Source organism: Trichoplusia ni, chromosome 7 (assembly GCF_003590095.1).
Source record: "Trichoplusia ni isolate ovarian cell line Hi5 chromosome 7, tn1, whole genome shotgun sequence".
NCBI lineage: Eukaryota > Metazoa > Arthropoda > Insecta > Lepidoptera > Noctuidae > Trichoplusia > Trichoplusia ni.
Window position 1 is genome coordinate 1,378,200 of NC_039484.1, and position 26,929 is coordinate 1,405,128.

Genomic DNA, 26,929 nt, shown 5'->3' on the forward strand with positions numbered 1-26,929 from the left:
ATTAATAGCATTGAGATGAACTAAAAATCCCAACATCCCATTTTTTGGTGGTTACTAACTCTTAAACCTAACTGTGCAAACTTAGAACTTTCCATAAACAAAACAAAGATAGATCGAGAATAAAATATTTTACGAAAGAAAAAACTTACCGGATTTCCTTTATATGATCATGGTAAGGTGCGTATACAGTGCATAGGCGAGAGCACTGGTCAAAATCAGAACCCAGTAGGGTTGTATCAAGTATACCCCGTAAGAAACCAAAATTAGCACTATTATAAAGTATACTATTTCCATTTATTTATTGGAAACATTTTGCAGCACTGTATGGATGAAACCCATTCTATTTCGGAATTTTCTTCAGAGGTAGTTCCTTTCAGTCATGACTATTGCTCCTATTTGTGTCAAAATTTCATTGACATAGATTATGTTTAAATGTAATAACGATTTAAATGAAAAAAGGATTTAATCAGATTTCTGGACAAAAGAGGAATTAGTATAAAACATTCTGTCTCGTACTGGACATTTTGGAAGTTTTAATAATAAAACCTCAGTTTCTTCTATTATAGCTTTTAATCTTCACAAAATTGGAAATTACAAAACGAAAAGCAATCTTGCTGGCGACGCAACCGTGTACAAATTTTAACTAACTAAAAATGTCGAAGATGTGCGGGTGGACGTAAAAAAAATAAAATATAAAGATTAATTGATAGCATTTCAGGAAACGTGCAACTTGTTGCTATTAAAAATCACTAGGCGTTGGTACGGCGTAGACATCTTCCCCCCCGTTGAAAGTCTCCTTTCAACTTCTTCAGTCTTCATCTGTCAAGGCTGTGGGCAAGGGACAGATCCGCGTGAAAGGTCTCCTAAAGCAACCTCTGGTAGTCTGCACGTCTGCGACTCGCGTAACGCCGTCGGTCCCCGGGAACAAGCGGCTGATTCGTCCCATTCGCCAATTGAGTGGTGGGACGTTGTCCTCCTGAAGAAGAACTAAATCGCCGACTTGCAGGGATGCCGTTTTAGTGCGCCATTTTAAGCGCTGCTGTAGCTCCGCTACATACTCCCTTTGCCAGCGCTGCCAGAAATGTTGATGTATTTGTTCAAGCTTCATGTAGCGTTGAAGATTGTTCTCCCTTTCGTGTTCAAGCGATGGACCAGGCAATGCATTTAAGGCACGCCCTATCAGAAAGTGGCCTGGAGTTAGGAAATGGTAATCGTTAGGGGAAGGGGAGAGTGGGCATAAAGGTCTACTATTGAGCACTGCTTCCACTTGCGTGAAAAGAGTACATATCTCCTCAAATGTTAAATGATTGTTTCCCATAACGCGTTTCAAATGAAACTTTGCGGATTTAACGCCGGCCTCCCAGATGCCGCCGAAATGTGGAGCATACGTGGGAGAGAACACAAACCTCACACCCTCGTTGGTAGCAAAATCAACTACAGACTCATGACTAGTTTTAAGAAAATGGCCTATTTCCTTAGCGGCTGCAACGAAGTTGCGGCCGTTATCACAAAATATCTCCGCTGGCTTACCTCGTCGCGATATGAATCTGCGTAATGTCATAATGAACGCGTCTTTAGACAAATCACTGACGGCTTCCAGGTGCAGACATTTATAGCGAAAACATACAAACAAACACAAATAGGTTTTAGTTAGTCGTGCACCTCGACCCTTTCTATTAATCGTGAGAAACGGACCAGCGAAGTCAACGCCAACCGTACGAAATGGAAAATCGGGTGTGATGCGTTGTGCAGGTAAGTTTCCCATCATGGGAGTTAATGTTTTTCCTTGAATACGTTTACATCTGACACAATCATGCACCGTGCGGCGGGCCAAATGCCTACCGTTTACAGGCCACACAGTTTCTCTTACACATGCCAGCAACAGTTGAGGCCCGGCATGCATGTTCTGTAAATGTTCATGTCTGAAATACAGTTTAGTGAAAGGATGAGAGGCGTGTAAAAGTATGGGATGTTTTTTGGCATAATTATAATTTGATAATTCTAGTCTACCACCGACTCTTATTACCTTGTCATCGTCCAGAAAGGGTGAAAGTGATAAAAGAGATGACTTTCTACATAGTGTTTTATTTTTTAACAAAGTGTTGTACTCTGCAGCAAATGAAGTTTGCTGAGCAATTTTACAAAGGCTAATAAATGATGACTCCAATTCACTGACACTAAACCTTCCGAGTAACTTATCTTTCGGATTTTTTAGTCTTATGTTGTGTATGAATCTATTTACGTATGCAAATATGCGTCTCAATTTTAAGAACGATGAAAACTTATCTATTTTCAGAATCTCTGTTACAGGTTCCTGGACAACAGCGGAAGAGGATTTCATTTCAGGTAATTCTGTTTCATTTAATAATTTGTTTAAATAGGGCCAACCAGATTCAGACTGTGTTAGAAAATTTGGACCTGACCACCATAAATTGAAATTGACAATTTGATGTGGGCTTACGCCTCTTGAGATCAGGTCAGCCGGATTCTGATCAGTCGACACATAGCGCCACGACGAACTGTTGGTGAGTTCATTAATTTCGGCAACCCTATTTGCTACAAATGTTTTTAACCTTGCAGAGTTACCATTCAACCAGCTGAGGACAACGCTAGAATCGCACCAATGAATGATGCGATTAACCTCACATCGCAGAGAACAGGTAACTGCCTTGCACAATTTTGCAGCCAGTAGAGCGGCACAAAGCTCTAGACGCGGTATTGTCGTCGGCTTCAACGGCGCCACTTTAGACTTAGCACACAGCAAGTTAACCTTGACCTCACCAGCTAAGTTGTGTAACCGCAGGTACACACATGCACCATAAGCGACTTGGGAAGCATCGCTAAAGGTATGTATTTCTATATGACTTGGATCTTCGCATAGCGTCAACCGCGGGATCTGTAGATTTGATAAAAAATGTAAATCGTTGATGAATTTGTTCCAGGTTTCCAAAATATCGGAGCTAACTGTCTCATCCCAGCTCCTTTTATTGAGCCATAATGACTGAAGTAACATTTTAGGTATAATCACGCATGGACTAAGAAGTCCAAGAGGATCAAAAATTTTGAATGATGTAGACAGTATAAACCGCTTGGTGACTACATCATTTTTATTAGGTATAACAATTGATATTTGAAACATATCGGTTTTAGGATTCCAATTTAATCCTAAAGTATTAGTGGATTCGCTTAAACTAACCTTGTCATTTGGATCAATCACCGACGATGACAAAATACTTGGTAAATTCGATCTGAATTTACGTAGTTTGAACCCTCCAGATTTTAGAGTGTCCGACACCTTGCGCTGAATGTACAACAACTCGGACTCATTGTTGGATCCAGTAACCAAATCATCGACATAATGGTCGTGTTTAATTATGTTACTTATAAGCTGATCATCGCAATCCTCTGCCAACACTGACAAACACTTGGTGCTTAAATATGTAGCACTTGCGAGACCATAAGTGACGGTTTTTAGACGTAAAGTTTTGATAGGATTTGACTCATGACTTCTCCAAAGTATTAATTGAAAATTACGGTCACGTTCGTCTAGTTCAACCATCCTAAAAAATTTTTCAATATCCGCTGTCAAAATGTATCTATACTGACGAGCTCGAATCAAAATAGAAAAGATTGAGTCTTGCACATTGGGACCAACCATCTGTAGGTCGTTCAGAGAGAAACCTGAGGAAGTTCGTGCCGATCCATCAAAGACAACACGTGTCTTTGTCGTTTCGCTATTTTGTTTAAACACTGCATGATGGCAAAGATAATAGGATGGAACGGAATGTACAATCGGGCATTCCTCTAAATGGCCTAGGTCTAGATATTCTTGAATGAAATTTGAATATTGTAATCTTAATTCTGGATTCTTACGGAAACGTTTTTCTAGGTATAATAATCGGGTTTTTGCCATTGCGTAAGAATCTCCTAAACAATCTGGAGTATCAATTAGTGGCAGCCTAACACAAAATCTGCCAGATTCTAAACGATAAGTGTTTCGATAAAAGTGGTCTTCACAAGCCTGCTCAATTTTACTGAAATATTGCTTGTCTGGAACTTGCTCCAGTTCCCAAAACTTTGTCAATTGAGAATTAATATCGGAATTATTGCATTCGTCACTATCATTGATTGAAACATGACACGGAATGGTTTTAGGTGACGAACGATTCCTGAACCCTTTAGAAATAGGGCCGGCGACTAGCCAACCTAGCTTTGAGCTACGTAGCTTGGGCATGTTATGACCTAATGCTAGCTGATCACATCCTAAAAGGTCCCAAAATAGGTCCGCACCGATCAGGATGTCTATGGCCGAAGGCTGATTAAAATTAGGATCAGCTAACTGAATGTCTCTTGGAATATTTAGTTGACTAATATCTATGGATTGTTTAGGAATAGCACCTGTTAATTGGTTAAGTACATAAAATGATTGTACGACACTGTATTCATTGTCAACAGAATTTAACCCGGCAATGCAACTTTTGTTTACATGTTCCGCTAAGTTGTTGCCTATGCCAATAACGTTTATAGTGTTTATGGCACATACCTGTAATGAAAGCTTGTTCATGAGCGACTGGCTGATAAATGAAGATTGACTTCCACAGTCTAATAAAGCGCGAACTCGAAATTGTTTATTTGTTTGAGGATTTATAACGTTCACCATGGCTGTTGACAAAAGGATATAATTTTGTACGAAATTATCACTTGTTGAATTGTTGACTGATATTTCACTAAAACCACGATCTGAGTTAGGGCTATTGCCGCTGACTGTACTAGAATTACTTGTGCTAGAATTATTTGAATTAGGTAAATGCAAGAGTGAATTGTGTCTACGCTTGCACTGACGACAGGGACCCAACTTGCAATCGCGTGCATGATGCCCAATTCGTAAACAATTGGAACATAAGTGCAACTTAAATGCTTCATCACGTCGTTCCTGAACACTTTTCGCTAGGAATGTAGGGCAGTCGTATATCCAGTGGTCACCTTTACAGGCAACGCAGTGCCTAGTGACAGAGCCGGTGTTCTGAACTGTAGATGAAAACGACTTAGCAATGCGAGAATTATTTTTATTATTTTGGCGTGGTTGTGTAGTCTCGAGTGTGTCAGACTTGTTTTGGGACAATGTTTCTAAAACATCAGCACGATCGTTTAGGAACTTATTGAAGTCCTTTAGAGTGGGGAGATCGGACAAACAATTACGATGCTCTTCCCACTTCATAGCCGTATGATTGTCTAATTTAGGTATAAGCATTTTAATGATTATCATATCTAATAGTTCATCTTGTTTGGCTAAACTTGACAGTGCTCGCAGATTTTTTGTTACGTGATCAACTAGAAACCTCAATGATTTGCTTGTTTCACGTTTGTTTTGTTGCTCGGTTGGTTTAAAATATAACAATGAATTGAGGTGTTGATTTATGAGTTGGCGCTTGTTGTCGTACCGATCACACAGAAGCTGCCACGCAGTTTCATAATTGACTGCGCAAATCTCTAAGTTAGAAATAATTCGTGCGGCTTCACTTTCGAGATACGATACTAAATAATGGAACTTATGAATAGGCTTGATACGCTCGTTGTTGTGAATAAGTGACAAATAGGTATCCCGAAACTCAAGCCAGCGGAAATATTCGCCATTGAACTTTGTAATTTGTATTTGTGGTAATTTAAAATCAATGTGATGACACTGCGATGTCTGATCGTGATGACATTGTGATAAATTGTGTGAATCAGAATGGTGAGGAGTAGCCTTATACTTGTCAAGTTGCTCTTCAGCAATTGCCAGATGTGAGATGAAGATTTGCTCAATTTCATCACGTTCATCGATCTCAGAGTCCATATTATCACAATTAATAACCTCAATTTGAGCCTGTAGTTCATCGAATTTGCTAGACATAGCTCGTATTTTATCAATACTAATTTCTAATTCTTTGACTTGCATTTTTGATAATTTTGAAGAACATACTACATCTAAATGTTTTTTAAATTTCGTTAAACGACCTTTGACCGAGCTACGTTTAGCATATAGTTCCTTCAATTGTTTTGCATTACTGTCTTTATCCTCGCTTAAAGACATATTGTTTATTGATGAATAGTAGCAACAACAAACAATAAACTTGCAATCAAAACTATATAAAAAATACTAGAATTGATCGAGTAATCTAAACACCAATGCAAAATGAAGGAATGAAGTTATATGTTCAACTCTTATCTGATACTCCTTCGGCGACACCTGGGCCCGAACGCAGCCTCGCGGTAACCGAGCGGCAGCTGCGCGGCGACGGCTCGGCGCGGTGAAGTGCCGATGTGTCGACGCCCGAACGCGACTAGCGGTGGTCAGCGTCAGGCTGTGACGCAGACGCTGAAATAGTCGGCCAAAACTATTGAAATAATGTGAACTAGAATAATGGCACGAACTTTTACGAGATTGGCTAAGTTTAAACCTTCAGATTACCTAGTAGAATAAAATATCTGTAATGTAATTAATAATGGGTGTTTAGACACTCGATTATTATTCATTTATTAATATATTTTTATGAATTTACTGTTATGCTAATGAATTTACGATTTTACAATTGACCACGTGGGTATTACACCCTACACTATTGATTTTAACTTCACTATTTTAGAAAATATATAGACAATTTACCAGAAATAAGCCTGAAAATAGCTAGATACCTTGTTAAGCTAAAGAATTACACAAGTGGATTGTACCAAACAGCGACCTTGTTGATGGGAAAAATAAGTTTAGGTAATGCTTGTAGGAAATGGCACTTAACTGATAGGCGAGGCGACAGCTTCCGACTGCACTGGTCCTCGCTGGTGGCTGTGGCATTGATAGGTACACGTGTTGCTCGCAGACGTTGACAAAATTCTCGAACTGACGTGGCAGGCTGACGGTGAACCTCGACGTAGTAGAAACTAAGGCTGGGCGCGGCGCGATCTGCTGGCCGACCTGGCTGGCTAAGTTGTCTTCTGATATAGTGTTCTTGCGTCTGTAGTCCTCCACGATGAATCTTTGGTAGATTCCTTTGTGATGAGAATTCCTTTGTCTTCGTAATCGATCCGAATATTGCAATTGTGTCCTGTCACGGTCGCCAATTTAATGTCTCGTACTGGACATTTTGGAAGTTTTAATAATAAAATCTCAGTTTCTTCAATTATAGCTTTTAATCTTCACAAAATTGGAAATTACAAAACGAAAAGCAATCTTGCTGGCGACGCAACCGTGTACAAATTTTAACTAACTAAAAATGTCGAAGATGTGCGGGTGGACGTAAAAAAAATAAAATATAAAGATTAATTGATAGCATTTCAGGAAACGTGCAACTTGTTGCTATTAAAAATCACTAGGCGTTGGTACGGCGTAGACACATTCGATTCAGTTTTTGGTACATCCAAGATAGTCAAAATAAGACAAAAAACTGTTCCATTATTTTATGGCTAAATTATTCTTAATCTATCCTATATGTACACTTTTTCTTTCCAGCCTTTTGTTCTTCTCCGCAAACTGGTCTATCACACCACATATCGGTCTTCTAGAGCCGACCACAGAGTTTTCCGTCTGATATTCTTTTTGGAAAGCAATATACTCTTCAGGTATGTTAGTCGCCAGTTGTGACAAAGATTTCTCATAGTAACTTCTAGCCTCTTCCTCGTAATTGTGTATTTGAGATGCTGGATTGTTTAAGGGTGCAATGTAGTTGTCCCTTGCCTCCGTCCGAAAAGTCCTAAAGAAAAATCAAAGAGGTTCTGGTGTAGAATGTCAAAAAGTAATTATTATTAATCTTTAGAGGAGCTTGTAGCTAAACCACTGCACAAATTGATCAATCACAGGTTTACATTTCCTGGAGTCGGTCGTTAGATGGGTGACGATCGGTCTCGGTACCGGGTGTTTTTTACACATCTTTGTTAGTCTGAATAAGGGGTATCGTGTTGGCCGTGTTGAGGAGGTCAGATGGCAGACGCTCCTTGTAAAACACTGTAGCTGCATCCGGTTAAAATGGAAGCTGACCTCAACATGGTAAAAAAAAGGCTAGGATGATGATGATTAACCTACAAAAAATCATACTTACCCAGGTACAAATTGTAGTTTATTGTGCGTACGTATTTCTCTGAAACCTTCTTTAAACTTTTCTCTGTCGTAAACTGAATTTGGACGGCTCACTGGAAGTCGCCATTCAGTTTGAGGCTTTGGTGTCCTTGTCTAAAAAATAAAAGAATTTTTACACGCTTCTTGAAAGAAAAAAGAGTACCAGTTCTACAAACATTTAAAACAAAATTGTAGTCGTTGTATTATCATATTTCATACAAATTTTGTAGTGAGCTGTCTTGCTTAAACAATTTTAATATTCCTTTAGTAGTAGGTATCACACGTACAGTTAATTTATTATCATTTTGACAACAAGTTTGTTGGTTATCTATACATATATTTACCATTGGAGAGGATGTAGTAAAACCATTTTTACTACTTGCATGTGAGTACATAATATAAGTGTGTTACTCTGTTTTTTTTTGGCTTATCTCTGAAATAGCTGAACCAATTTTAACATGCAGGTAGCTTAGGAGTAACTAAAGCTAGGTACTTTGCTTTTATTTTAATATCTGTCGAAGACTCGGTTTCGCGGTACATAAGTTCTTACCCAAGGCATATCCTTAAAAGTATAATAAGTGACGATATCCTTTGAGTTGGACGGCCTCGCCAGTTGATCAGCAGTATATGGTCGATGGTGGAGCCTACTGGTCGTCAGATAGGGGTCCAAGTACTTCTCGAAGCCCTCATGTATGGTGTCTAAGGGCTCCAGTTCTTTGTGCCAACTCGGCTCAACGGGAAGCTATGAGTATTGATAAATGAACACAAAAGATGAGTAACTAAATGTTTAAATATAGTAATTAAATATAATAATATAAAAACATAATTTTATATGTTCTTTTATCTATATCTATACTAATATATAAAGCTGAAGAGTTTGTTTGTTTGAACGTGCTAATCTCAGGAACTACTGGTACAAATTAAAAAAATATTTTTGTGTTGAATAGACCATTAATCAAGGAAGGCTTTAGGCTATAAACCATCACGCTGCGACTAATAGGAGCGAAGATACAATGGAAAATGTGAAAAAAACAGGACGGGTATAAATCATAACTTATATCTTCTTCTACCCACGGGAACGAAGTCGCGGGTAACAGCTAGTTAGTCTATAAGAATATGACCTAATTTAACGCTCATAATCAATCCAAAAAACCCAGAATAGGCAATTGGTTAGACTCTGAAAACGAAGAGCTTTTACCCTCGGAATAAAGCTTATAATTACTTACTGGATAAAGTGGAATTTTTGTTGGAAGTTTATATTGGTCTTTGTCCGTCACCAGTCGCGACGGTATCACTGGTGGTGTATAACGTTCTCGCATTTCTGTTGTGCCGTGTGCTGACAATTGTGGGACTCGATCTTCAATCTGAAATAAATATTTACAGGAAACCGTTTTTTTGAAATGACTGGTTCCAGATTTACCAAAAAGCTAACCATTCGACGATTCCATGTGACGAAACAATCAACAACCCAGCCAGATGGTATTACTTATCTTGCAATTACTAAATTCCAGACAAATTAATTAATGCAATAATCACAATTTAGGCAATCAATCTAATTAGGTACCTACTTACATGTTAAATTGAAACTTCCACTTAATTAAAAAAAAAATGTCCCTTTGTAGTGTCAAAATTGTTATAATTAAGGTACCTATATTACCATATTCGCTGCAATACGTACCCTTCTGCTCTGCGGATAAACATACTCATTTTCAGTGCATGAAGTATGTTTGTTAAACCTCTTAGTTTCAGGGAGTTTGAAGTTATAGTGTTCGGTAGTTTGAGATCTTGTCAGCTGTTTCGTTACGTTGTAATCTTGGAAATAGTTCTTTATTTCCTCGATCGGTGTTTTCTAAGGATGATGAAATAAGTACATGTTTAAATTTTCATTATGGATTCAACTTTCAACGAATATTTTTGCTATTTTTGTGATCAGTAACGACTAGAGGATCAAAGACTTGAGAAAAAGTTTCATAAATATCTACCACTTAAACTTCAATTCTTAATAAATGCTTCCGTACCAAAGGGTTAAAAAAGGAACCCTATTACTGAGGCACCGCTGTCTGTCTTTTTCCGTCCTTCAGTCAGCAGTACCTTATGAACTTAACTAGATAGATAGACAGTCAAAATATTCACAGATGATGTATTATTGGTGTCGCTTTAACAATAAATACTAAAAATAAAGATCGAGTATAAGTAATGTTTGTAACGGTCATCAATTTCTGGGTCAAGCCCGACCACTTTGGTCGACCCTTAAATTTATTTGTTACCCAACAAATTTGTTGTATCTTAAACCCATTTGTACGGTATCCTTAGTTTATTTAACTCCAACACCCACATGTCCAGTTCATTATGATACACTTTATAACAAATTAGCATATAACACGAATGGAAAGTTAAATAAAAGGTTGCTGCATTAAGAAACTTGGTGATTGTGTCGCGGGGGTTCCCAAACACCCAGACTTAGGCGAAGCATTCGTAGATCACACAAATGCTTGTCCTCCGCGAAGATCGATCCCGCGAAACGCCACGCTCAGTTGGTTTGGCGTGGTGACCTCATTCACTCGGCTATACGTGCAGTCAATAGTTGCGTTAGACTATTACTCATAAATGACAATGATTTTAAATAAAAAACATTATTAAAATATAAACTTTGAATTATACCTTGTCCATAATGACTTCTGGTTGGTCCCTCCATTTTCTTCCGATGAATTCACTGGAAACCCCTGTCTCAGGGTATTTCCTGACTGGATATTGTAAATGCACTCGGTCCCAAATGGGTTTAGGTAACTTTTTAGGGTAGTTGGCTTGCATTGCGTTTAGTTGCCTGCTGACTTTACGAAGGTATCGGATTGAGTGCGAAGCGTGGTCGATGGTATCATAGCAATGGTACGGTAGTTGTTTCTATGGTTGCAGCAAATACTGTGTGTATTAAATACATATAAAGCGATTTTCTGTATGTTGCTTTCTTGTGTAGAACTTTCCAAATTATCTTACTGATTCATATTTACATAATAAAGTAACTAGATTATTTTGCAATTGATGCGTAGCCTTTATTTACTGATTTTGAATCCCTGTTAATGAGGTCCTTAAAAAATAATGCATGTTATATTTACTAAACAATATTTTAATAAGCTAGCTCATCAAAGTTTTTTTTCACGGTATACTTTTTATTAGACCACTCTCCATGCAAATGCTCATAGGCATTAGCTTAGTATTTTTTTTAATTTAATGTAATATCCGTCTGTACTTCACTTTTGTAATGCTCTGCTTCCAGTTAAAAAAAAAAGATAAGTGTATATTTTTAAGATTAATGATTCTTACTGCTACGAAAGTCTAAAAAAAATACAAATAAAACACATTTACTAAATTTGGTAAAAATTCATTTACTCCTTCACATTATGACTGAAAATCAAACACAATACACGTGTTTTACAACTAACGTTAATAAGAGTGACGTAATAAATACAAAATGGCGCGCCATACACTGCGCGTGCGCCGCTCACATATTCAGAATCACCTTTCGCCCACTGACTAATGTTATATGTACGAATTTTGGAGAAATGTTTTTTAAAGGGTTAGACTCGTTGCCGAACCCAACATGGTTGGAAAAAGGCTAGGATGACGATGATGATGACGTAGATGGTTATGAGCTGGCTAGTATTTTGAGGTTATATGTGGAACAGATACGTCACCGACTTTAGTTTTTAAAAGTATTGCCTAGTGATGCGTTGCATGCTGCATTATATTAGACTGGGGCCTAAACCACCTTAAAAATGAGTGTGACGTCTGTCTTCCAAAGCTTTTAATCTATGAAATCGGGACCATGCTCGTGAGTCAAACAAAGAATACGGCGATATATATAGCGCGGTAGTGAATATATATAGGTTTGTGTAAAAAAATGAATACAAATATAAAATCGACTCATTAGAAAACTACATAATAGGAGATACCTGCTATAAGTAAGCCGCAGGGAGCATTCCCAGCCTCTCTCAGTCAGAAATTATCCATGAAAATACGAATCAAGTTTCAACTGTTATGTAAGACTTATGATCAAAGTCACAATGATGCTGTCCTTGTTATAATTAAGCGAAACGACGAAGACAGCACGACTTCATGGTAACTTTATTCCATATTTAATTATTAGTGTGTTAGAGAAAATAAAAGTACATGGCAGTAGTTCAATAAATGCTGGGTATATACCTGTATGGAGTAAAGATCTCATTGGTCTTCATATAAAGAAGTCAGTTAAAAATACATGAAAATATGAGGGGTTTATTTAATTTTCGATCTTACGGCATTCTACATAAGGATTAATATTGAATAAATAAGATTGCAAATCGAGTTCAGGGCTTATTAGAAAGAGTAATGAGAATGCTAAGAATATGATGAATATATTTAAATAAACCAGTATATAATGATACGGTACTTATAAATAATTGTAGCGAAGAATGTTTCGTAATAGAAATGCATGCAATTAAGAGAAGATTTATTGGAAACCATTCAATATATTTGCGTAGGTTAAATGATTAATGACATATAAGTATGGAATTGAAATGGAATATACTTAAAATAGAGTATGCGGCTATAAAGTATTGTTCTGGTACACACTTCTCCAAATCGTTACAATTTTGATAACTACTAAAACTGTTTTGATGTTTATGTAACATACATAAATATGAACTACAAAAATATTGATGATTATGATAAGTATGGTAAGCCAATGCTTCATCTGAATACGTTCAAATAACGGGTAAATACTAGCGAGTGACTTAGCAGTATATTTTTATATGTTTTTTAAGTGTTTTCTTTCCTACGATCAAGAATTTATTTTGATACTTTACGAATTCTGCATAGTCGCTATAATTTACCCATTATCGCTTCAACGTTTTGGTTATTTACCTTAAAGTTACATATAAATAAATTATATTAAGAAACAGCTCTACGAATATACAAAAATTAATACAAAACCTTACAGTATTACTAATTAATACGATTAACATCACAGTTCATAAACAAGTTAGTAAGAGTTAAAAATATGTATAGATACTTCAAAAGTAAATTTTACCACTAGAAATGTTCAAAGAAATACTTAAATTTTATTAAACTAAAAACAACAATTTGGTGAGTTTATTCAGTGTACCTACGCGTCGAATTTTTAGGAACATACACAAACGCACACTTGATGACGTAAACACTGTCTTTATAAGGCAGCTTCGTTTAGTCGAGCTGAACATCTGAATTGATGCACACAGGTAGGTACTTGCTACAAATTATTATAAAAACAAAAAAAAAAATGGTGAACACTTTATCCATACATCACATTCAAACGTCAAATGATAACTCCCCACACGATACAAAATGTACAAAATTTGGGAGTCGTATCCCGAAAGTTCAGTCAGATTATAATTTATTAATTAGGTACTTAATATTACTGAGTAAAAAAGCTACAGATACATGACATTAGTATGCTCATTGAGTAGCGATGCTTTAAAAATACTGCCTATAAGCGATGTACTTATAAGTAAGGTAAGCTTAGAAAACGTTAGCACTTACAAAATCAGTTGAATAAAATATCACTTTTATTATTGTTTACGTGATAAAAATATATTATATTCATTCGATCCCATTATTGTTTCGTTGAATTGAAAACGAGCGTGTTTTGTTCTTGACGTTTCTATTGCTAAGAGATTTCTGTCGCTTTAAAGTCTTAAATAGAAGTAGCAGGTTAGGGATAGGAGAGCATGGCCTGCTGCGGCCAGGCGATCTTAGCGTCTATTCTTCTGTATGCTAGCGTGAAGTTCTGTCCGCTCTTCTCCGACATAACCTCTTGAGGGCAATCGTTTTCATTCAGCATTGTTTCTGTAACAAGTTAATGAAGTTGATTTTAATCTATAATAAAATATTTATAAAAAGTTAAATTCAGAAGAGACAAGTGAGACGTGATTAAACTGATTTTAAATAAGTTTAGTGATAAAGCTTTGTTGCGTATTGCTAATGCTGTAGAGCAGTTATAAATTTAGATGGCCTTAAAAATTAGACCCTATTTTATACATATTTTAAATTTCAAAATCTATTTCTATTCACGAGTCTATAATACCTCTTAAAAAATCAATACATACCATGACCGTCATGTAGCGCGAACAAGGCGTAGTCTTGCGGGTTGGTGATAGCGGCGGCATGTGCCAGCGCCCGGCAGAGGTCGCGGGCGCGCGCGCCGGGCCGGCACGGGACGGGCACGCGCCGGATGGAGCCGCGGCACTCGTCCGGCAGCACCACGCGGACCACCGCCACCGGGCACTGCTCGCGGCCCGTGTCCACCGAGCCGCGACGCCACTGCTAGAGATACAGATATATCTAGTAATTTAATAACTAAAATTCAACCGCGATAAAATCCGTAAAAGTAATTTTATTTCAATGTCTAATATTCGCATAAACCTAAGAAACCATTAATAATGTTCTCAAAGTAAGTCCTGAGAAAAATGATGAAATTAATATACACCAAGAAGGATCTTTAAAAAAAAGCAGTTTATTATAATATGATAGCAGTGCAATGCCATGTTGCAATAGTGGCTTCTTTTCTGACAAAACTTCAAAACTTGACTTTGAAAGTATGTAGTTTTCGGAATCAACCAGGAATAATCAGTAACCAATCTAACATTCCCTTAACCCGTAAAAATAAAGTGTCTTTTAATTAAAGGAACCTCATAAAAGTCTTTAAACGAAATAAGTTGAAGCTTACCGGTGAAGTGCTATCCTGCTGCTGCTCTGGCGCTAATCTCTTCAAGACAGCTACCGCGGAGAACAGGGCAGTCAGGTAGTAGCCACCTTCTCCAGCCAGCAGTGCCGCTGGTAGCAGCCCCGCCATCAGTTCAGCTTCGAGCTCCGCGCAGACCAGACGTGAACGGGCGATGGTCCATGCGAGGACGGGGAGCAGGTCGTCCGCACCAACACTGCGCTCTCCACGAATCTGTTAAAAAGTTACTTGTTATACTCTAGGTTCTTAGAAGGTTTTCTTCATCAAATAAGCTTTGACGAATTATAAATGCTGTCAAAAAACTACCATTATGATTTCGGTCCGAAAAAATCCTGTGCCAAAAGAGTTAGTGTAGTCCGTGCTACGAATGACAATGGACGGCAATCTAAATACCCTTTATACTTCAAAGAAATAAGGGAATCTTATGACGACGACTTTAATACTTTAGCTGGTGATACTTACAGCATTAAACATAACAGATATGGCAGCTAGAAGGTTTTCCAGTTTGTCCAACGGGGAGTCGGCCTCCTGCATCTTCAGGAAATTCTTCGAAATCACGGCTAATACCGCTGAAGATGGTACTTTAGTTGATTCCTAAAAATAGATCAACGATATTTAGCATTTAAGTTACATGGGTAAAATATTTGCCAAATTCTATAATTATATTATCATCATCGGTGCGTTTTTTGACATCAGAAGACTTAACACAGTCGTCGAACTATAATAGAATGACGATACATGGAATTCTTATGTTTTGCCGACATTTAAGATTGGCATATATATTTGTTGAATCTTTTCCAGTCTATAGTTATAGCTATAACTAGGTCCTAAGTTTTCTCCAGGTCTTTTCGTAATACACACCTTGATCCCCAGCTGCAAAGGCGTGGCATGTTGAGCGCGTTCAATCGCAGCGTGCAGTCGACGTACATCGGCGGCGTGCCACGCAGCTAACAGCGAGTAGAGACGAGCTCGCAGCGGTCTAACCACCAGTCGGTGCATGACGCCTTCCAAGATCGCGTCCAAGTTCAGGAACTCAGTTGGCTTGAGCTACGGCAGAAAGGTCGAAATTAGATTTCTGTTTCGAATGGGTTATAAGCCTCATGGAACGTCTCAGTACTTGAGAAAGGGGTTGGGAATTTCCTTGTATGATACCAGGCCGAAGAAAATCCTTATATGTTTTTAAAGATATTATAAACACAAAATTTCAAGTTGCGTCATGTACGTATATTTAAATTGACCTTCACCTTCTAAAATAACCTTAAAAACACACTCTTGAAATTTCTCTTATCTCGTTTAAAAAGTATTAATATATCAAATAGAATCCAACTACAAACTTTAATTTAGTAAATATTTGACTTTGGTCACCTTGAGGCGTTCTTTTTCCACTTCTTTCTCAAACTCTCTCTCGCCGTGCTTGACTAAATAGTTCTTCATTCCAGACATGAATTGTCTTATGTTGCGCATCATGATCTGTAAACAAAACGTATCCCTTTATAAATACCTTTTCAATTACAACGTTTTTTGCAAGTCCAGTATTTTTAGGTATTATATAATTCAGTGACTGAAATCATCAAGTCTATTAAACTGACAGTCTAAAGTTTCTATTAAGTATATAAAGTAAAGTATATTTATGTCTCACCTGTGGACAAGCCTCCTTTGAATCCAGAGTGCAAGCGATAAAGTTATCAATGTTCTGTGCGAAGGTGGTGCTCTTGTCCTGAGCTAGGTGCAACGCATATGCCCGCAGTGCTGCGCCGGCGCCGCGTGAGGTGCGACCTCCGCGGAGAGCTCGCACTCTTCCCGCAGCTACAAACAAAAGGAGATGGTTATAACGAGATGTATAAAAAAACTAGTGAAAAATCCTCGATGAAATAGTTTTTGCACTATGATCTATAGACGCATGGTCACTTGGTCAACCCGGTTACTTTGCCCAATGATAATGGATACAGTTGACATGACACCAAATGTGAAAAAAGTGTCTAACTTAAAACGGTTTTCGAACGATCATCATCTATGTGATGCATTGATACAATATTCAGTGAGATAAAAATAGAACGGGCGTGGTTTCAGAATCAATGGATTAAATATACGTAATCGAACGATAGTAATGATTACCGTCACAATCTAAAGTGCATAACTATTTGCCTTTGAGAGTTCTGTGTGTAGAGGAAAATGGCCAGTAGCGCATGACACAGCCACGATACATGCACGTAGGAAACGCTGACCTCATAACCTAGATTACAGGCTATAAAATGTGGGAATCGTTTATACAGGGGGTTCCTCTATAATATACGTATAGTATATGCAGACGCCATCTAACATTAGACTTCTAGAAATTTCTGTGATTTAAAAAACTGGTGATTCGTTGACCAAAATGAACAGATATAAAGCTACACCTTACATTGATTTTATATTCAAACATGAAATTGAATGAGACCATGCTTGCATAATATTTAACAACTAAACCACGAGGCAACACAACTTTGGTTGCTACACTATTATGCCGTTTGTGCACGAGGCGATAAAATATCAGAACCCGACGCTGTTAATGAGAGCATACTAATGAAATAGTTTAGTAACGGGCTAAGAAGAGCAAACGGGCTAGTTCTGAGAGTAGTTAAAATGTTGACCCACAATAGCGACGGACATGATTGAACTAAGCATCATGATAAGCTTGCAAGTTCGCATTGAACTTATCGCCATGCCAACGCTTCTATGACTAAGCACTCAATAACTGTCCTTACAAAACACACAATAAAATTGATTCCTGTAATCAGTAATGATATACTTGTGCCAAATTATTTTTTTGGCGAAACCTATCGACATGACTTTAACAGAAAGCATATAAGCTGTAATTCATATTTACTTAATTGGTTTTGAATTAGACGAATGTTAACTCTTGATTAGTGACCATTAAATTAGTGCAGTGATATATTTATTGTCGCAACCTCATTCCGACGATAATTATAGCATTGCATAAAATTAATTGAAATGAAATTAATTATTACCTACATAAATAAGAATTAGTGGAGTGGAACGACCCTAATAGGTCTTCGGTCGCTTTCGGTATTTCGATTACATCTTCGGTCTTAAATAATTTGCAATTTCTAACTTTACGGTAAATAAGTCGGCAAAACCTTTTGAAATTGTTAAAGATCCTTCGAAAAGTACTCGTGTGTTGGGATTTTTCACTTTTGCATGAATCTAATTCGTGGCAATGACAGTTGGGAGGTCTCGCAACTACTTCAGCTTGTCTTCTATTCACACTTCTCTCGGCCATTGATCTGCAGAGATCAGTCAGAGTGTCCGCTTTCTTCAGACGTCTTTGGAACTTGGGTTCCATCATCTGCTTTCGAGAGACAACCACCCAGTCACTTTCATACACATGCTCATTTAGAGAGTCGACTCTAAAATTCTTGATGGTAGTAAACGCGAACACTTCACTACGCACTGGCACATACACATCCAGAGCTTCCAAAGCTTCTACCGCTACCGTGAAATCTTCATCGGGCGGTATGAAGTCACTCAACGAATTCAACTTGTTCTTCCAGGGCTGAGCCTTGCTTGTGCTCGGCTTCATTTCAGTTTGCTTCTCGCACTTTCCTTGGAACCACTTTTTGAACCAATTCATGGCTGATAACCCTGCGGTTTTTGCCCGCGTGAACAAATGACTTAAAACGGTAGTTTCTCATTCACACAGAGAGAGCGGCAAATGTCTAATGCTGTTCCAACGCGGGCTGGAGAGCGACTGTCACTGCACAGCACAGGGCACCGAGCACGAGAGAGAAATTCACGGCACGCGCAAACCTTTGCCCTTTAGCCATAATTAATTTATTTACAGAACCAGTGTAGTAATAGATAACAGATGTGCGTCGCGGTCCTATTGTGTGTGCTCTACTAAATTAATTAATACGATACCGATGGTTAATAATTGATTAATAATTATTATAATGTCGTGCTGCATTGTGCGCGAAACATCTGCGATTATGCGTCAAGTGATAGTGACGGAGCGTGAATCAGTACTGAGTTATTGTTTTAAATTAAACATATGGGGGACTTGTGTTGTTTGATAACATGATAATTTTGTTCAATGTCCAAAAAATAAGTTTTTATCGCGATACCCGTCTGTGGTGTTTGAATTTGATTTAAATGTTTCTTCCTTTTCTGTATAATCATCGACATTATCTCGTAGTGTACCGTATTAAAATGTATTTACATAGTGTTACGAGTGAACCGAGTAACGTGAGTAAATAATTATGTGACACGTGCACTGACGTGTTAACTGATCTTCAATGGGAGGAGACATTCATTCGTATAGAAATTTTACTTTTCTTAGCTCTAAATTAATGGGACATCGGACAGTGTTGAAAATAACGCCAATAGGAAAGCAGACACGAAAATATGTTTGAGAACGATTTGCCGGTAGCAGAGTTTTCAACTGCACTTTATAATATTGTTATCTTTGCTGGGTAAGCCAAACTCAAAGTGTAATAAACAAAGTAAATCGTAACGTCTTTGTTAACCAACCATAATAAAACATAATTACTGAGAGGGTAATGAACTTGCCAACAAACACAAGGAAATTGACAACAATAACTTTACAGGCAAATACAAAGGAAAAGAGTTAACAACCGTTTTTCTTGAGATGAATTTTGAACCTTAGTACATTGGCTTAACGGACAGTTTTCTGTGTTAAAAATTAGCAATAGTTTACCTAATAGAGGATCCAATCTGTCTCTGAAGCTTTTGGCCCTAGTAGCGGCAGCGGGGCCTCTCCTAGGAATCGGTGACTCCCATTCACAAGGCTCGTCCTACGGGAAATAAACAATAATAATTTATCATAATAATCGAAAAAAATTACTTCAAACAATTTATTTGACAGCTCAAGTGAAAGAAAAACGTATTTGAAATAATTAATTATTTTTATTAAGAATTCGTGTAGAATTTTATTAATAGACTCTGACTATGCTGTCTTGGAAAGAAAGAGATGGTGTTATACGGGTTTATAGCTTCATTCCAGTCCTTGAGTTAAAATTGTCGAACATTATCGATAATATTATGGAAAATACAACCTCAACTAATCAAGTTATTGTTATTGTCTACTGTAAAAGGGTGCAAGTGCTTATCACATCATACATTCCTTTGGCCAGTAATTAGGTGACATTCCAACGGATTATCCTAATTACAGGGTGATTAGTAAAATGTTGATTAAAACACCGACTACTTTTCATGTTGTTCTTCGACAAAACACATATTTTGAACAACATCTTTGTTTTGTCGGTAACTCTCTTCGCTTTATGAAAATCTTTTTCTTTTTAGAGTTTCTTATTATGGCTGTTGACAGATCTTCAAAATGATAATTATGATAAGATCTCTCAACAAATTTTGTTGGTTACTCGGACTTTAAACTTTGTCAATGCGATAACCAACATAAAAAGTTGTTGTTGTTTTATCAACATTTTTCTAATCACCCCGTAATTAGGATAATCCTTCGGAATGTCACCTAATTACTGTCAAAGGAATTTATCACGCGATAAGCACTTGCCCTTAACCCTTTTGAACTTGTTTCAGGTTGTATTTTGAATAATATTTTTATTATTACACACTTTAATTTTTTTATGAAACTATTACAATTTCCAACCATAGAAATTCCAACCTTATTATTATTTAATATATTATCTATTTTTTATTAACTTACGTTGTCATAAAGCTGATGACCATTCGCTGGTGGTATCAAACCATCCCATTGTGAACTGTCCCATGGTTCGGAGAACACCGTGCCATCGTCGCTTGCCTGCAAAAGATTAAGAACAATCAATTATAGTTTTTAAACCATTTAGATAAGGTCTATTTTAATAAAAGAGTAATAACAGCCTAATATTTTGTCAATGTTAGTTTTTGTTTGACAAATTGTAACGGGTTTTAATGTGGCTGTATTGATTTCGTTTAACTTGTGGTGGACTCTACTGTACCTTTTTAAAATAATTGGTCTGTTTTGGATACAAAAACAGTTTTTTGTGGGCAATCCAGCCAGTTTTGATCACTTACATACTGATGTATTTCATATACCTAAGGTGCTGTTGTTTTAGTTAGTGTATTTATTATACACTAACTAAACTATCATCATTGTATGTTGTATCATCATCATTAGATAATGATAAATGAATAGTTTTATTTACCTGTTCGGACAAAGGTCTTAAGTCATGAACATTGTCGTAACACGAAGCTCGCGGCGGTGATCGCACTTCCTCTGGTAACATTGTGGGCTCCAAATTCAACCGCAAGTCAGGGAACCTGTTTAATAATTCATAACTAAGATTTTACGTATCTTACGACCCCTGCTTTTTGAAGTAGATTAAAATAAGTTACGTAGGTGGCTATTGTCTGAAGAAAAAAAACAACATTCAATTGTGTTCGAGATATTGGAATCCCATTTCAACAAAAAATGAAAAAAAAAAACTAGGAAAAAAGGTTTTCTCACGAACAAAATAATATTTATTCCACAGAGCAAAAATAATTTAATTTTGAGTGCAGCTCTACTTCATTGACAATCATTGTTAATTGTTCGTGTTATTTTTAGTAAATAAAGATTTTTATTATAAGCGCATGCTACCTTTGAGCCACAACTTGATGTACAGTCAAGTGCTGTGTCCCGTCATCGACAGCGCTCAGCCGGCATTCCTGTTCGGCCAGCGAAGGGAACGTGCCGCTCTCACTGTTTGAACACTCGTCGTTTTTATCTATAAAAAATAAACAAATGAATACACACCAATTTAATTCTGAAGTGAATATCCCATAATTTAGTGCAATTGTGCATAGCTACATCAAAAACAAGAAACTCGACCTCATTAAATGTGTTATCCATAAACCAATCGGACATTAAGGAATTCTATTCTAACCTAGCCTGGTTTTTATGCCCCCAAATCTACAGATTAAGGACCTATCGATCTGTACTTTTCTATCAACTTGATACAAATTTAACCTTTTTATTAAAGTTGTTTGGCATCAAAATTACGTATCGAACACATTTATATTAACATAGATAGGATATAAATGTTAACAACAAATCTATAACATTGGGCCCGTAAGTTATTGACAAGAGTTCGTTGGGAGTGCAACAGCAAAATGGTACAAGCTTCTACTATTCTACTTTATCTATTACACTGACTTATAAACTCCCAACTGGAATCAACGGTCCAAGTCTGGTCGTTCTTGCCTGTGGGTGGCTTGCTGCCGACTCGCGGTGGCTGCACTGGTTTCATCTTCGGCTTGCTACGTAGCGACATCAGGTTATCCACTGACGATGATGTGTTTGGCGATGAAGCTGAAAATTTATATCAGATTGATTAGAATGATTTTGTGGATAAAAATTCTATTAAGGAAATGGTTATCTTCGAACAGGGAATGCCAATACTGCATATATCTCTTATATGTATCTCTTTGTCTTTGTTGAAATAAATGACTCCCGGATTAAGAAATTTAATCTTTGTCTTAGGTGGACCGATGACCTGAGAAAGGTTGCTGGAGGGGACTGGATGCGGAAGGCGGAGGACCGGGTGTTGTGGCGTAAATTGGGAGAGGCCTATGTCCAGCAGTGGACTATGATTGGCTGATTGATTGATTGAATCTTTGTCTTGCGAGGGGTTTCACAAACATTAAATTAATCCAAGCAATCGTGGATAACACAAATGCTTGTCCCATGCGGGGATCGAACCCGAGACACGTCGCGCTTCGTGGGTTTGGCGTTGTGACCTGAAGTTGTGGCTATCCGATATCTTTTGTATTAAAAAGTATAAATATGATACTTACGGGAAAGTTCCTCGATACTATGCATATCACGAAGAGGGTAATACGGATGATTCTGGTTCGGTGGTTCCGAGTAGCGTTGTGAAAGATTCACACCGACCCTCAGCAGTTTGCGTCGTTGCACTGGAGGCATGGCAGCCTGTGACAGAAGCAATAATTTCTTAGATAAATAATAAAGATATTTTACATTCAGAATATGGAATATACTTAGTTTTATTAATAACACTTACTTCCTTTAAGGCATCTACAGGATCAGCGTAGAAAGGGCTGCCAGCATTGTCCTTTTCAGATTCTTCTCCCATTGAGGTAAGAATACAATCGTCCTCTAATTTCATGGTCTCCATACTTTCACTGCTGTAGTTCTCTCTATGTTTAATAACAGCTTCAATCTCCTCAGTGAGTTTCTTATTCATGTTCGATGAAATATTAAGTTTATCTGGCCTCTTTGGTACAACGTTCCCCTTACTATTAGTAGTGGCTATTATTTCATTCGAATCCTTGAAACTCTTCTTCAAAGAACTATCGGACAAGGTTTTCTTGTCATTCAGACTTTCTGTTGAGTTTAATATGTGCATGTTTTCCTTTTCCAATATGGACTGGGTACTTTTAGCTGCATTTAATTTCGCTGTAAAATAAAATAATAGGTTTGCTTGGCTATTTATTCAACTAACATTATAAGCTCGAATTTGTATGCTCTAAAATTATTTGTTTCTTAAGCAAATTGATTTTATGAGTATTCGTCACAAATTCTACTTACGCAAAGTATCCGGCAACAGATCCGGTCTTTTGCTCTTCATTAAACCGTTGTGAATATTATTCTCATTTTCATGTTTCAAAGGCTTGAAAGTAGAGCAACTATTATTGCTTTCCGGTCCCCAAATATCTTCATAATCTGATACTTTGTCAACCAATGAGCTTCGACAGTACACGCCTGGAGATTCTAAAATATCAGATTCCTGAAACACAATACAAATTATTTAAAATCAATGGGCAAAAAATCATCAACATGCGACAATTCAGTGTTAAAATTCAAACACACGCCAAAATGCTATGTAAGTAAGAATTTAAAATGACGGGTATTATTTGAACAAATAACATGCGATTAGTTTTGTCTGTATGATCCACGTCAAATAGTTGGCATTCTGAAAACGGATACTCTACCTGGTAATGTCTGGACTCCTTTCGGTGGGAGTGTTTACTCCTACGCGATCTACCAGACGGTGTAGTACTTGCTGTATTCGTATTTGGGGACAAAACTTTATCTCTATCTTTACCCATCATAGGAGAGATAATAGATTGGTTAGAAGTTGGCGAAAATACATTTTTCGATGATATCGGAGAACTTCTAGATACCGGAGAGAAGATTTCACTTTTGTTAGTTTGACTTAGAGGAGAAAATACACCGCTCTTAGAAGAAATCGTGTCGTTAGATACAGGAGAATTGATTTGACTTGTCGGAGAGAAAATCCCACTGGTAACAGAGTTCGTGCCATTCGGCGAAACCAATTGGTTGGGAGCAAATGTGCTACTTGACTTTGTTAGACTGTTAACAATAGGATCTACTGAATCTGATGTATTTGTCTGAGATTGCTCTACTGGTGATCCCGGTTCAACATGATTCTGTTCAGACATTTGACGTTTGAAGCTCCCGTGCAAACTAGCGGTCATGGCATTGATGCACTCCCCCTCTGGTGACATACGGTGCATCATGTTCTACACAGGAACAGGAAGGTATAGTCAGTAAGTACCATATTTGAAATAGAATAGAACAAAAAGTTTTAACAGATTAGAAACAATCACAATGTAGCATATACAAAAAAAAAAACACGTGCAAAAAAGCAAGAACAGTGCACAAACCATGCATTATATTATAATCCTCACCTGGGATTCTCCATTAGAATCACCAATATTTGTCGTATCCACGACGTTGAATACACTGTCGCTACTGTTGTTATTCATGGCATTAGATGCAAGCGTTAGTTGTAATCTGTCGCTCTGTATGCTCTCATTGATTTGATGGTTGTGAATTTGTGTGTTATTGACACAAAATGTAACTGTGGTAGTGACTGTTATGTTTCCATTTTGTGAAACTTTGTTAATTGGGCAGAAAGCTTCGGATTTTGGAGACAAGGATGACTTGGAAAATGGGGGTTTTGCCCATCGCGGTGGCGGTGGAGGTGGCGTCGTTTTGACGTTGCTTACTTGGGTGGGAGAATGTTGTGTGTTGGTCGTGGGAAATGTGTGAGGTTGTGTTATATGCGCCTGAAAACAGGTGAAGCATCTATTAATAACGTTCGAGATTACGACACCGTTAAAGCTAAAGCTTAGAAATCGTGAATACTTACAGTACTAGACATTAGGTTCAGAGTATTTGGTGGGGTAGGTCTAGGCGCTCTGATAAATGCACTGTTGGGTTTGGCGGGCGGTGATGGGGCAGTTTTGCCTTTAAACGTGCTGAGGTTCTGAGTTTGATTCGGTGGGGAACCTGAATGTTCTATCGGTGACATCTTTAGCACTACATTTTGATCTTTCTCGGGGCTGAGAATATGTTCACGGGAGTTTGTTCGGGTACCTAGAAAAGGGTATGTTTAAAGTACTTGGCCCATGTATTTTCAATAATTGCTGACTAAAATAAAATAAAAAATACTTACTGGCGTTAAAGCTGCTAAGACTAGACCCCGTGTCTGACGGTGTGACAGCCATAGGCACGACACCGTTGGCTAACTGACAAGGAGATAGGAGATTGTTGGGATTGTTCTTAGGGTTCGCCATCGGGTAACCCCAGAATTCTTGTCCCAATAAAGCTAATGAACTAAGCTGATGTCGACTTTTTGCTTCGCGAAGCGGGCGAGGCAATTGCAACTGTACTGGTAGCTCGTCACTGAAAGAACAATTGGGAAAAATTAAGTTAATTACATGAAAAAATCTGATTCATTTTAAAGGAAACTAAATTCATCTCTAAGATTCAACACAGACGATTCTTTATAATATTAACACTCACCAGCACTGAGAATAATGTGCAATCAGTTCGGGGATGTTATCAAAGCGATTGTGCGACGTTTCCAGTCCGATGCGGCCGCTCGATGCCTGAATGAGGTAATGTTCTATGTAGGGACCTTTGTCTGCGGGCAGGCGGACGCTGATCGCCATCGTGTCGGCCTGACTTGACTGGCGGACTACGAAGTTCTGGAAATGTAAATGTGATTATGAGTACATTTAAGTACCTTATCCAAATTTGTGAATATTATGATTCTACGGTGAACTATTTATGAAATATATCATCCACTGCAGAATACCAGCTTCGCTTTGTTTATGCTTTTTGCTTGTCAGCAGCAGCATGTTAAATTGTAATAGGGCAATTTAAGGGTACCATATACACGGTGATTTTTTAATCGTCTTACAAAAGCCGCCCAGTTCATGTATCCGACGTTAAATACCCCTAGGAGCGATTTTTTTTATCATCAACTAAGGTAATAAGTACAAAGAAAAATTAAACAAGAGAAATCTGAAATATACTCTTAAAAATGATAAAAACGCCGCCGCCCGCGCTCCTCACCATTGTTACAAGGCTCGGACCGCGCTCGCAACAGAGCTGTGTTTCTGAAAAACTACGAATTGCATCATAATATTGAATAAAAATTGCATTTTAAATTTATTCAAATCTCATAAATACCTATTTTTTTATCATGAACGTGCTCTAGTCATTGGATACATGAACTGGGCTGCTTTTGTAAGACTAAAAAATCACGGTGTACTTATATATTTTTTAAGAATTATGTATTACGTAGGTATATTTCAATTATTTCTCAAACTCACCCCTTCTTCTTTCCCCTGAAGTAAGTGGAAGGCACCAGCTCTCTGTATTCCAGGAAGGAACCAAACTGGGTGAGTTCTGATCAGTCTTTCTAGGAGTCCGATATCGCATGGTGGCTGCTCCTCCGATCCTGACCCTGAGGAGTCAACCGAGGAGCAGTCGCCTCGAGCACCTTCCCCGTCAGATGACAGACTCTCTCGACTCTGGAAATAAAAAATAATTTGAATGTTATTCATGTTCGTGATAATAAGATAATTTAGGAATTCCAGTAGGTAATCGATCTTCACCTAGTAGTAACATCAAACCTCAAATGAAATATTTTTTGAATAATATCTAATTCATCAAAATTTCTAGTTAACTTGTGTCGTAGTAAAATAATAACATAATCGTAGTACGAATCAATACAATCTCGAAAATCTGCGACATCGATATAAAATCAAATTGATAAAAACATTCACCATAATAT

The 26,929-nt window shown here is 37.6% G+C and overlaps 2 protein-coding genes across 7 annotated transcripts in view; both read right to left on the minus strand.

Moving 5' to 3' along the window:
• Window positions 1-9,144: 9,144 nt before the first annotated feature.
• On the minus strand, window positions 9,145-11,045 carry LOC113496130. Its single transcript, XM_026875254.1, has 3 exons — window positions 10,751-11,045; window positions 9,768-9,938; window positions 9,145-9,453 (listed from the first exon to the last, which is right to left on the minus strand). Exons 1-3 carry the CDS (start codon window positions 10,898-10,900, stop codon window positions 9,229-9,231), a joined length of 546 nt encoding a protein of 181 aa, XP_026731055.1. The 5' UTR covers window positions 10,901-11,045; the 3' UTR covers window positions 9,145-9,228.
• Window positions 11,046-11,452: 407 nt separating this feature from the next.
• The window catches only part of LOC113495606 (protein sprint), a 31,767-nt gene continuing 16,290 nt past the window's right edge, over window positions 11,453-26,929 (minus strand). The window contains exons 2-22 of one of the 6 annotated variants that reach the window (XM_026874420.1): window positions 26,466-26,666; window positions 25,651-25,835; window positions 25,301-25,530; window positions 24,995-25,221; window positions 24,531-24,911; window positions 23,811-24,362; window positions 23,407-23,605; window positions 22,880-23,274; window positions 22,653-22,788; window positions 22,012-22,167; window positions 21,457-21,583; window positions 21,023-21,137; window positions 20,542-20,637; window positions 19,558-19,654; window positions 16,483-16,649; window positions 16,209-16,313; window positions 15,705-15,890; window positions 15,306-15,437; window positions 14,829-15,056; window positions 14,209-14,422; window positions 11,453-13,948 (exon numbers count right to left, since the gene is read on the minus strand). In XM_026874420.1, coding sequence (XP_026730221.1) covers window positions 13,815-13,948; window positions 14,209-14,422; window positions 14,829-15,056; window positions 15,306-15,437; window positions 15,705-15,890; window positions 16,209-16,313; window positions 16,483-16,649; window positions 19,558-19,654; window positions 20,542-20,637; window positions 21,023-21,137; window positions 21,457-21,583; window positions 22,012-22,167; window positions 22,653-22,788; window positions 22,880-23,274; window positions 23,407-23,605; window positions 23,811-24,362; window positions 24,531-24,911; window positions 24,995-25,221; window positions 25,301-25,530; window positions 25,651-25,835; window positions 26,466-26,666 — 4,263 coding nt within the window. In that variant the 3' untranslated portion in view covers window positions 11,453-13,814. Of the gene's footprint in view, window positions 13,949-14,208; window positions 14,426-14,828; window positions 15,057-15,305; window positions 15,438-15,704; window positions 15,891-16,208; window positions 16,314-16,482; window positions 16,650-19,557; window positions 19,655-20,541; window positions 20,638-21,022; window positions 21,138-21,456; window positions 21,584-22,011; window positions 22,168-22,652; window positions 22,810-22,879; window positions 23,275-23,406; window positions 23,606-23,810; window positions 24,363-24,530; window positions 24,912-24,994; window positions 25,222-25,300; window positions 25,531-25,650; window positions 25,836-26,465; window positions 26,667-26,929 lie in introns of all 6 variants that reach the window. The other 5 variants (XM_026874419.1, XM_026874421.1, XM_026874418.1 and 2 more) reach the window with 5 other exon arrangements.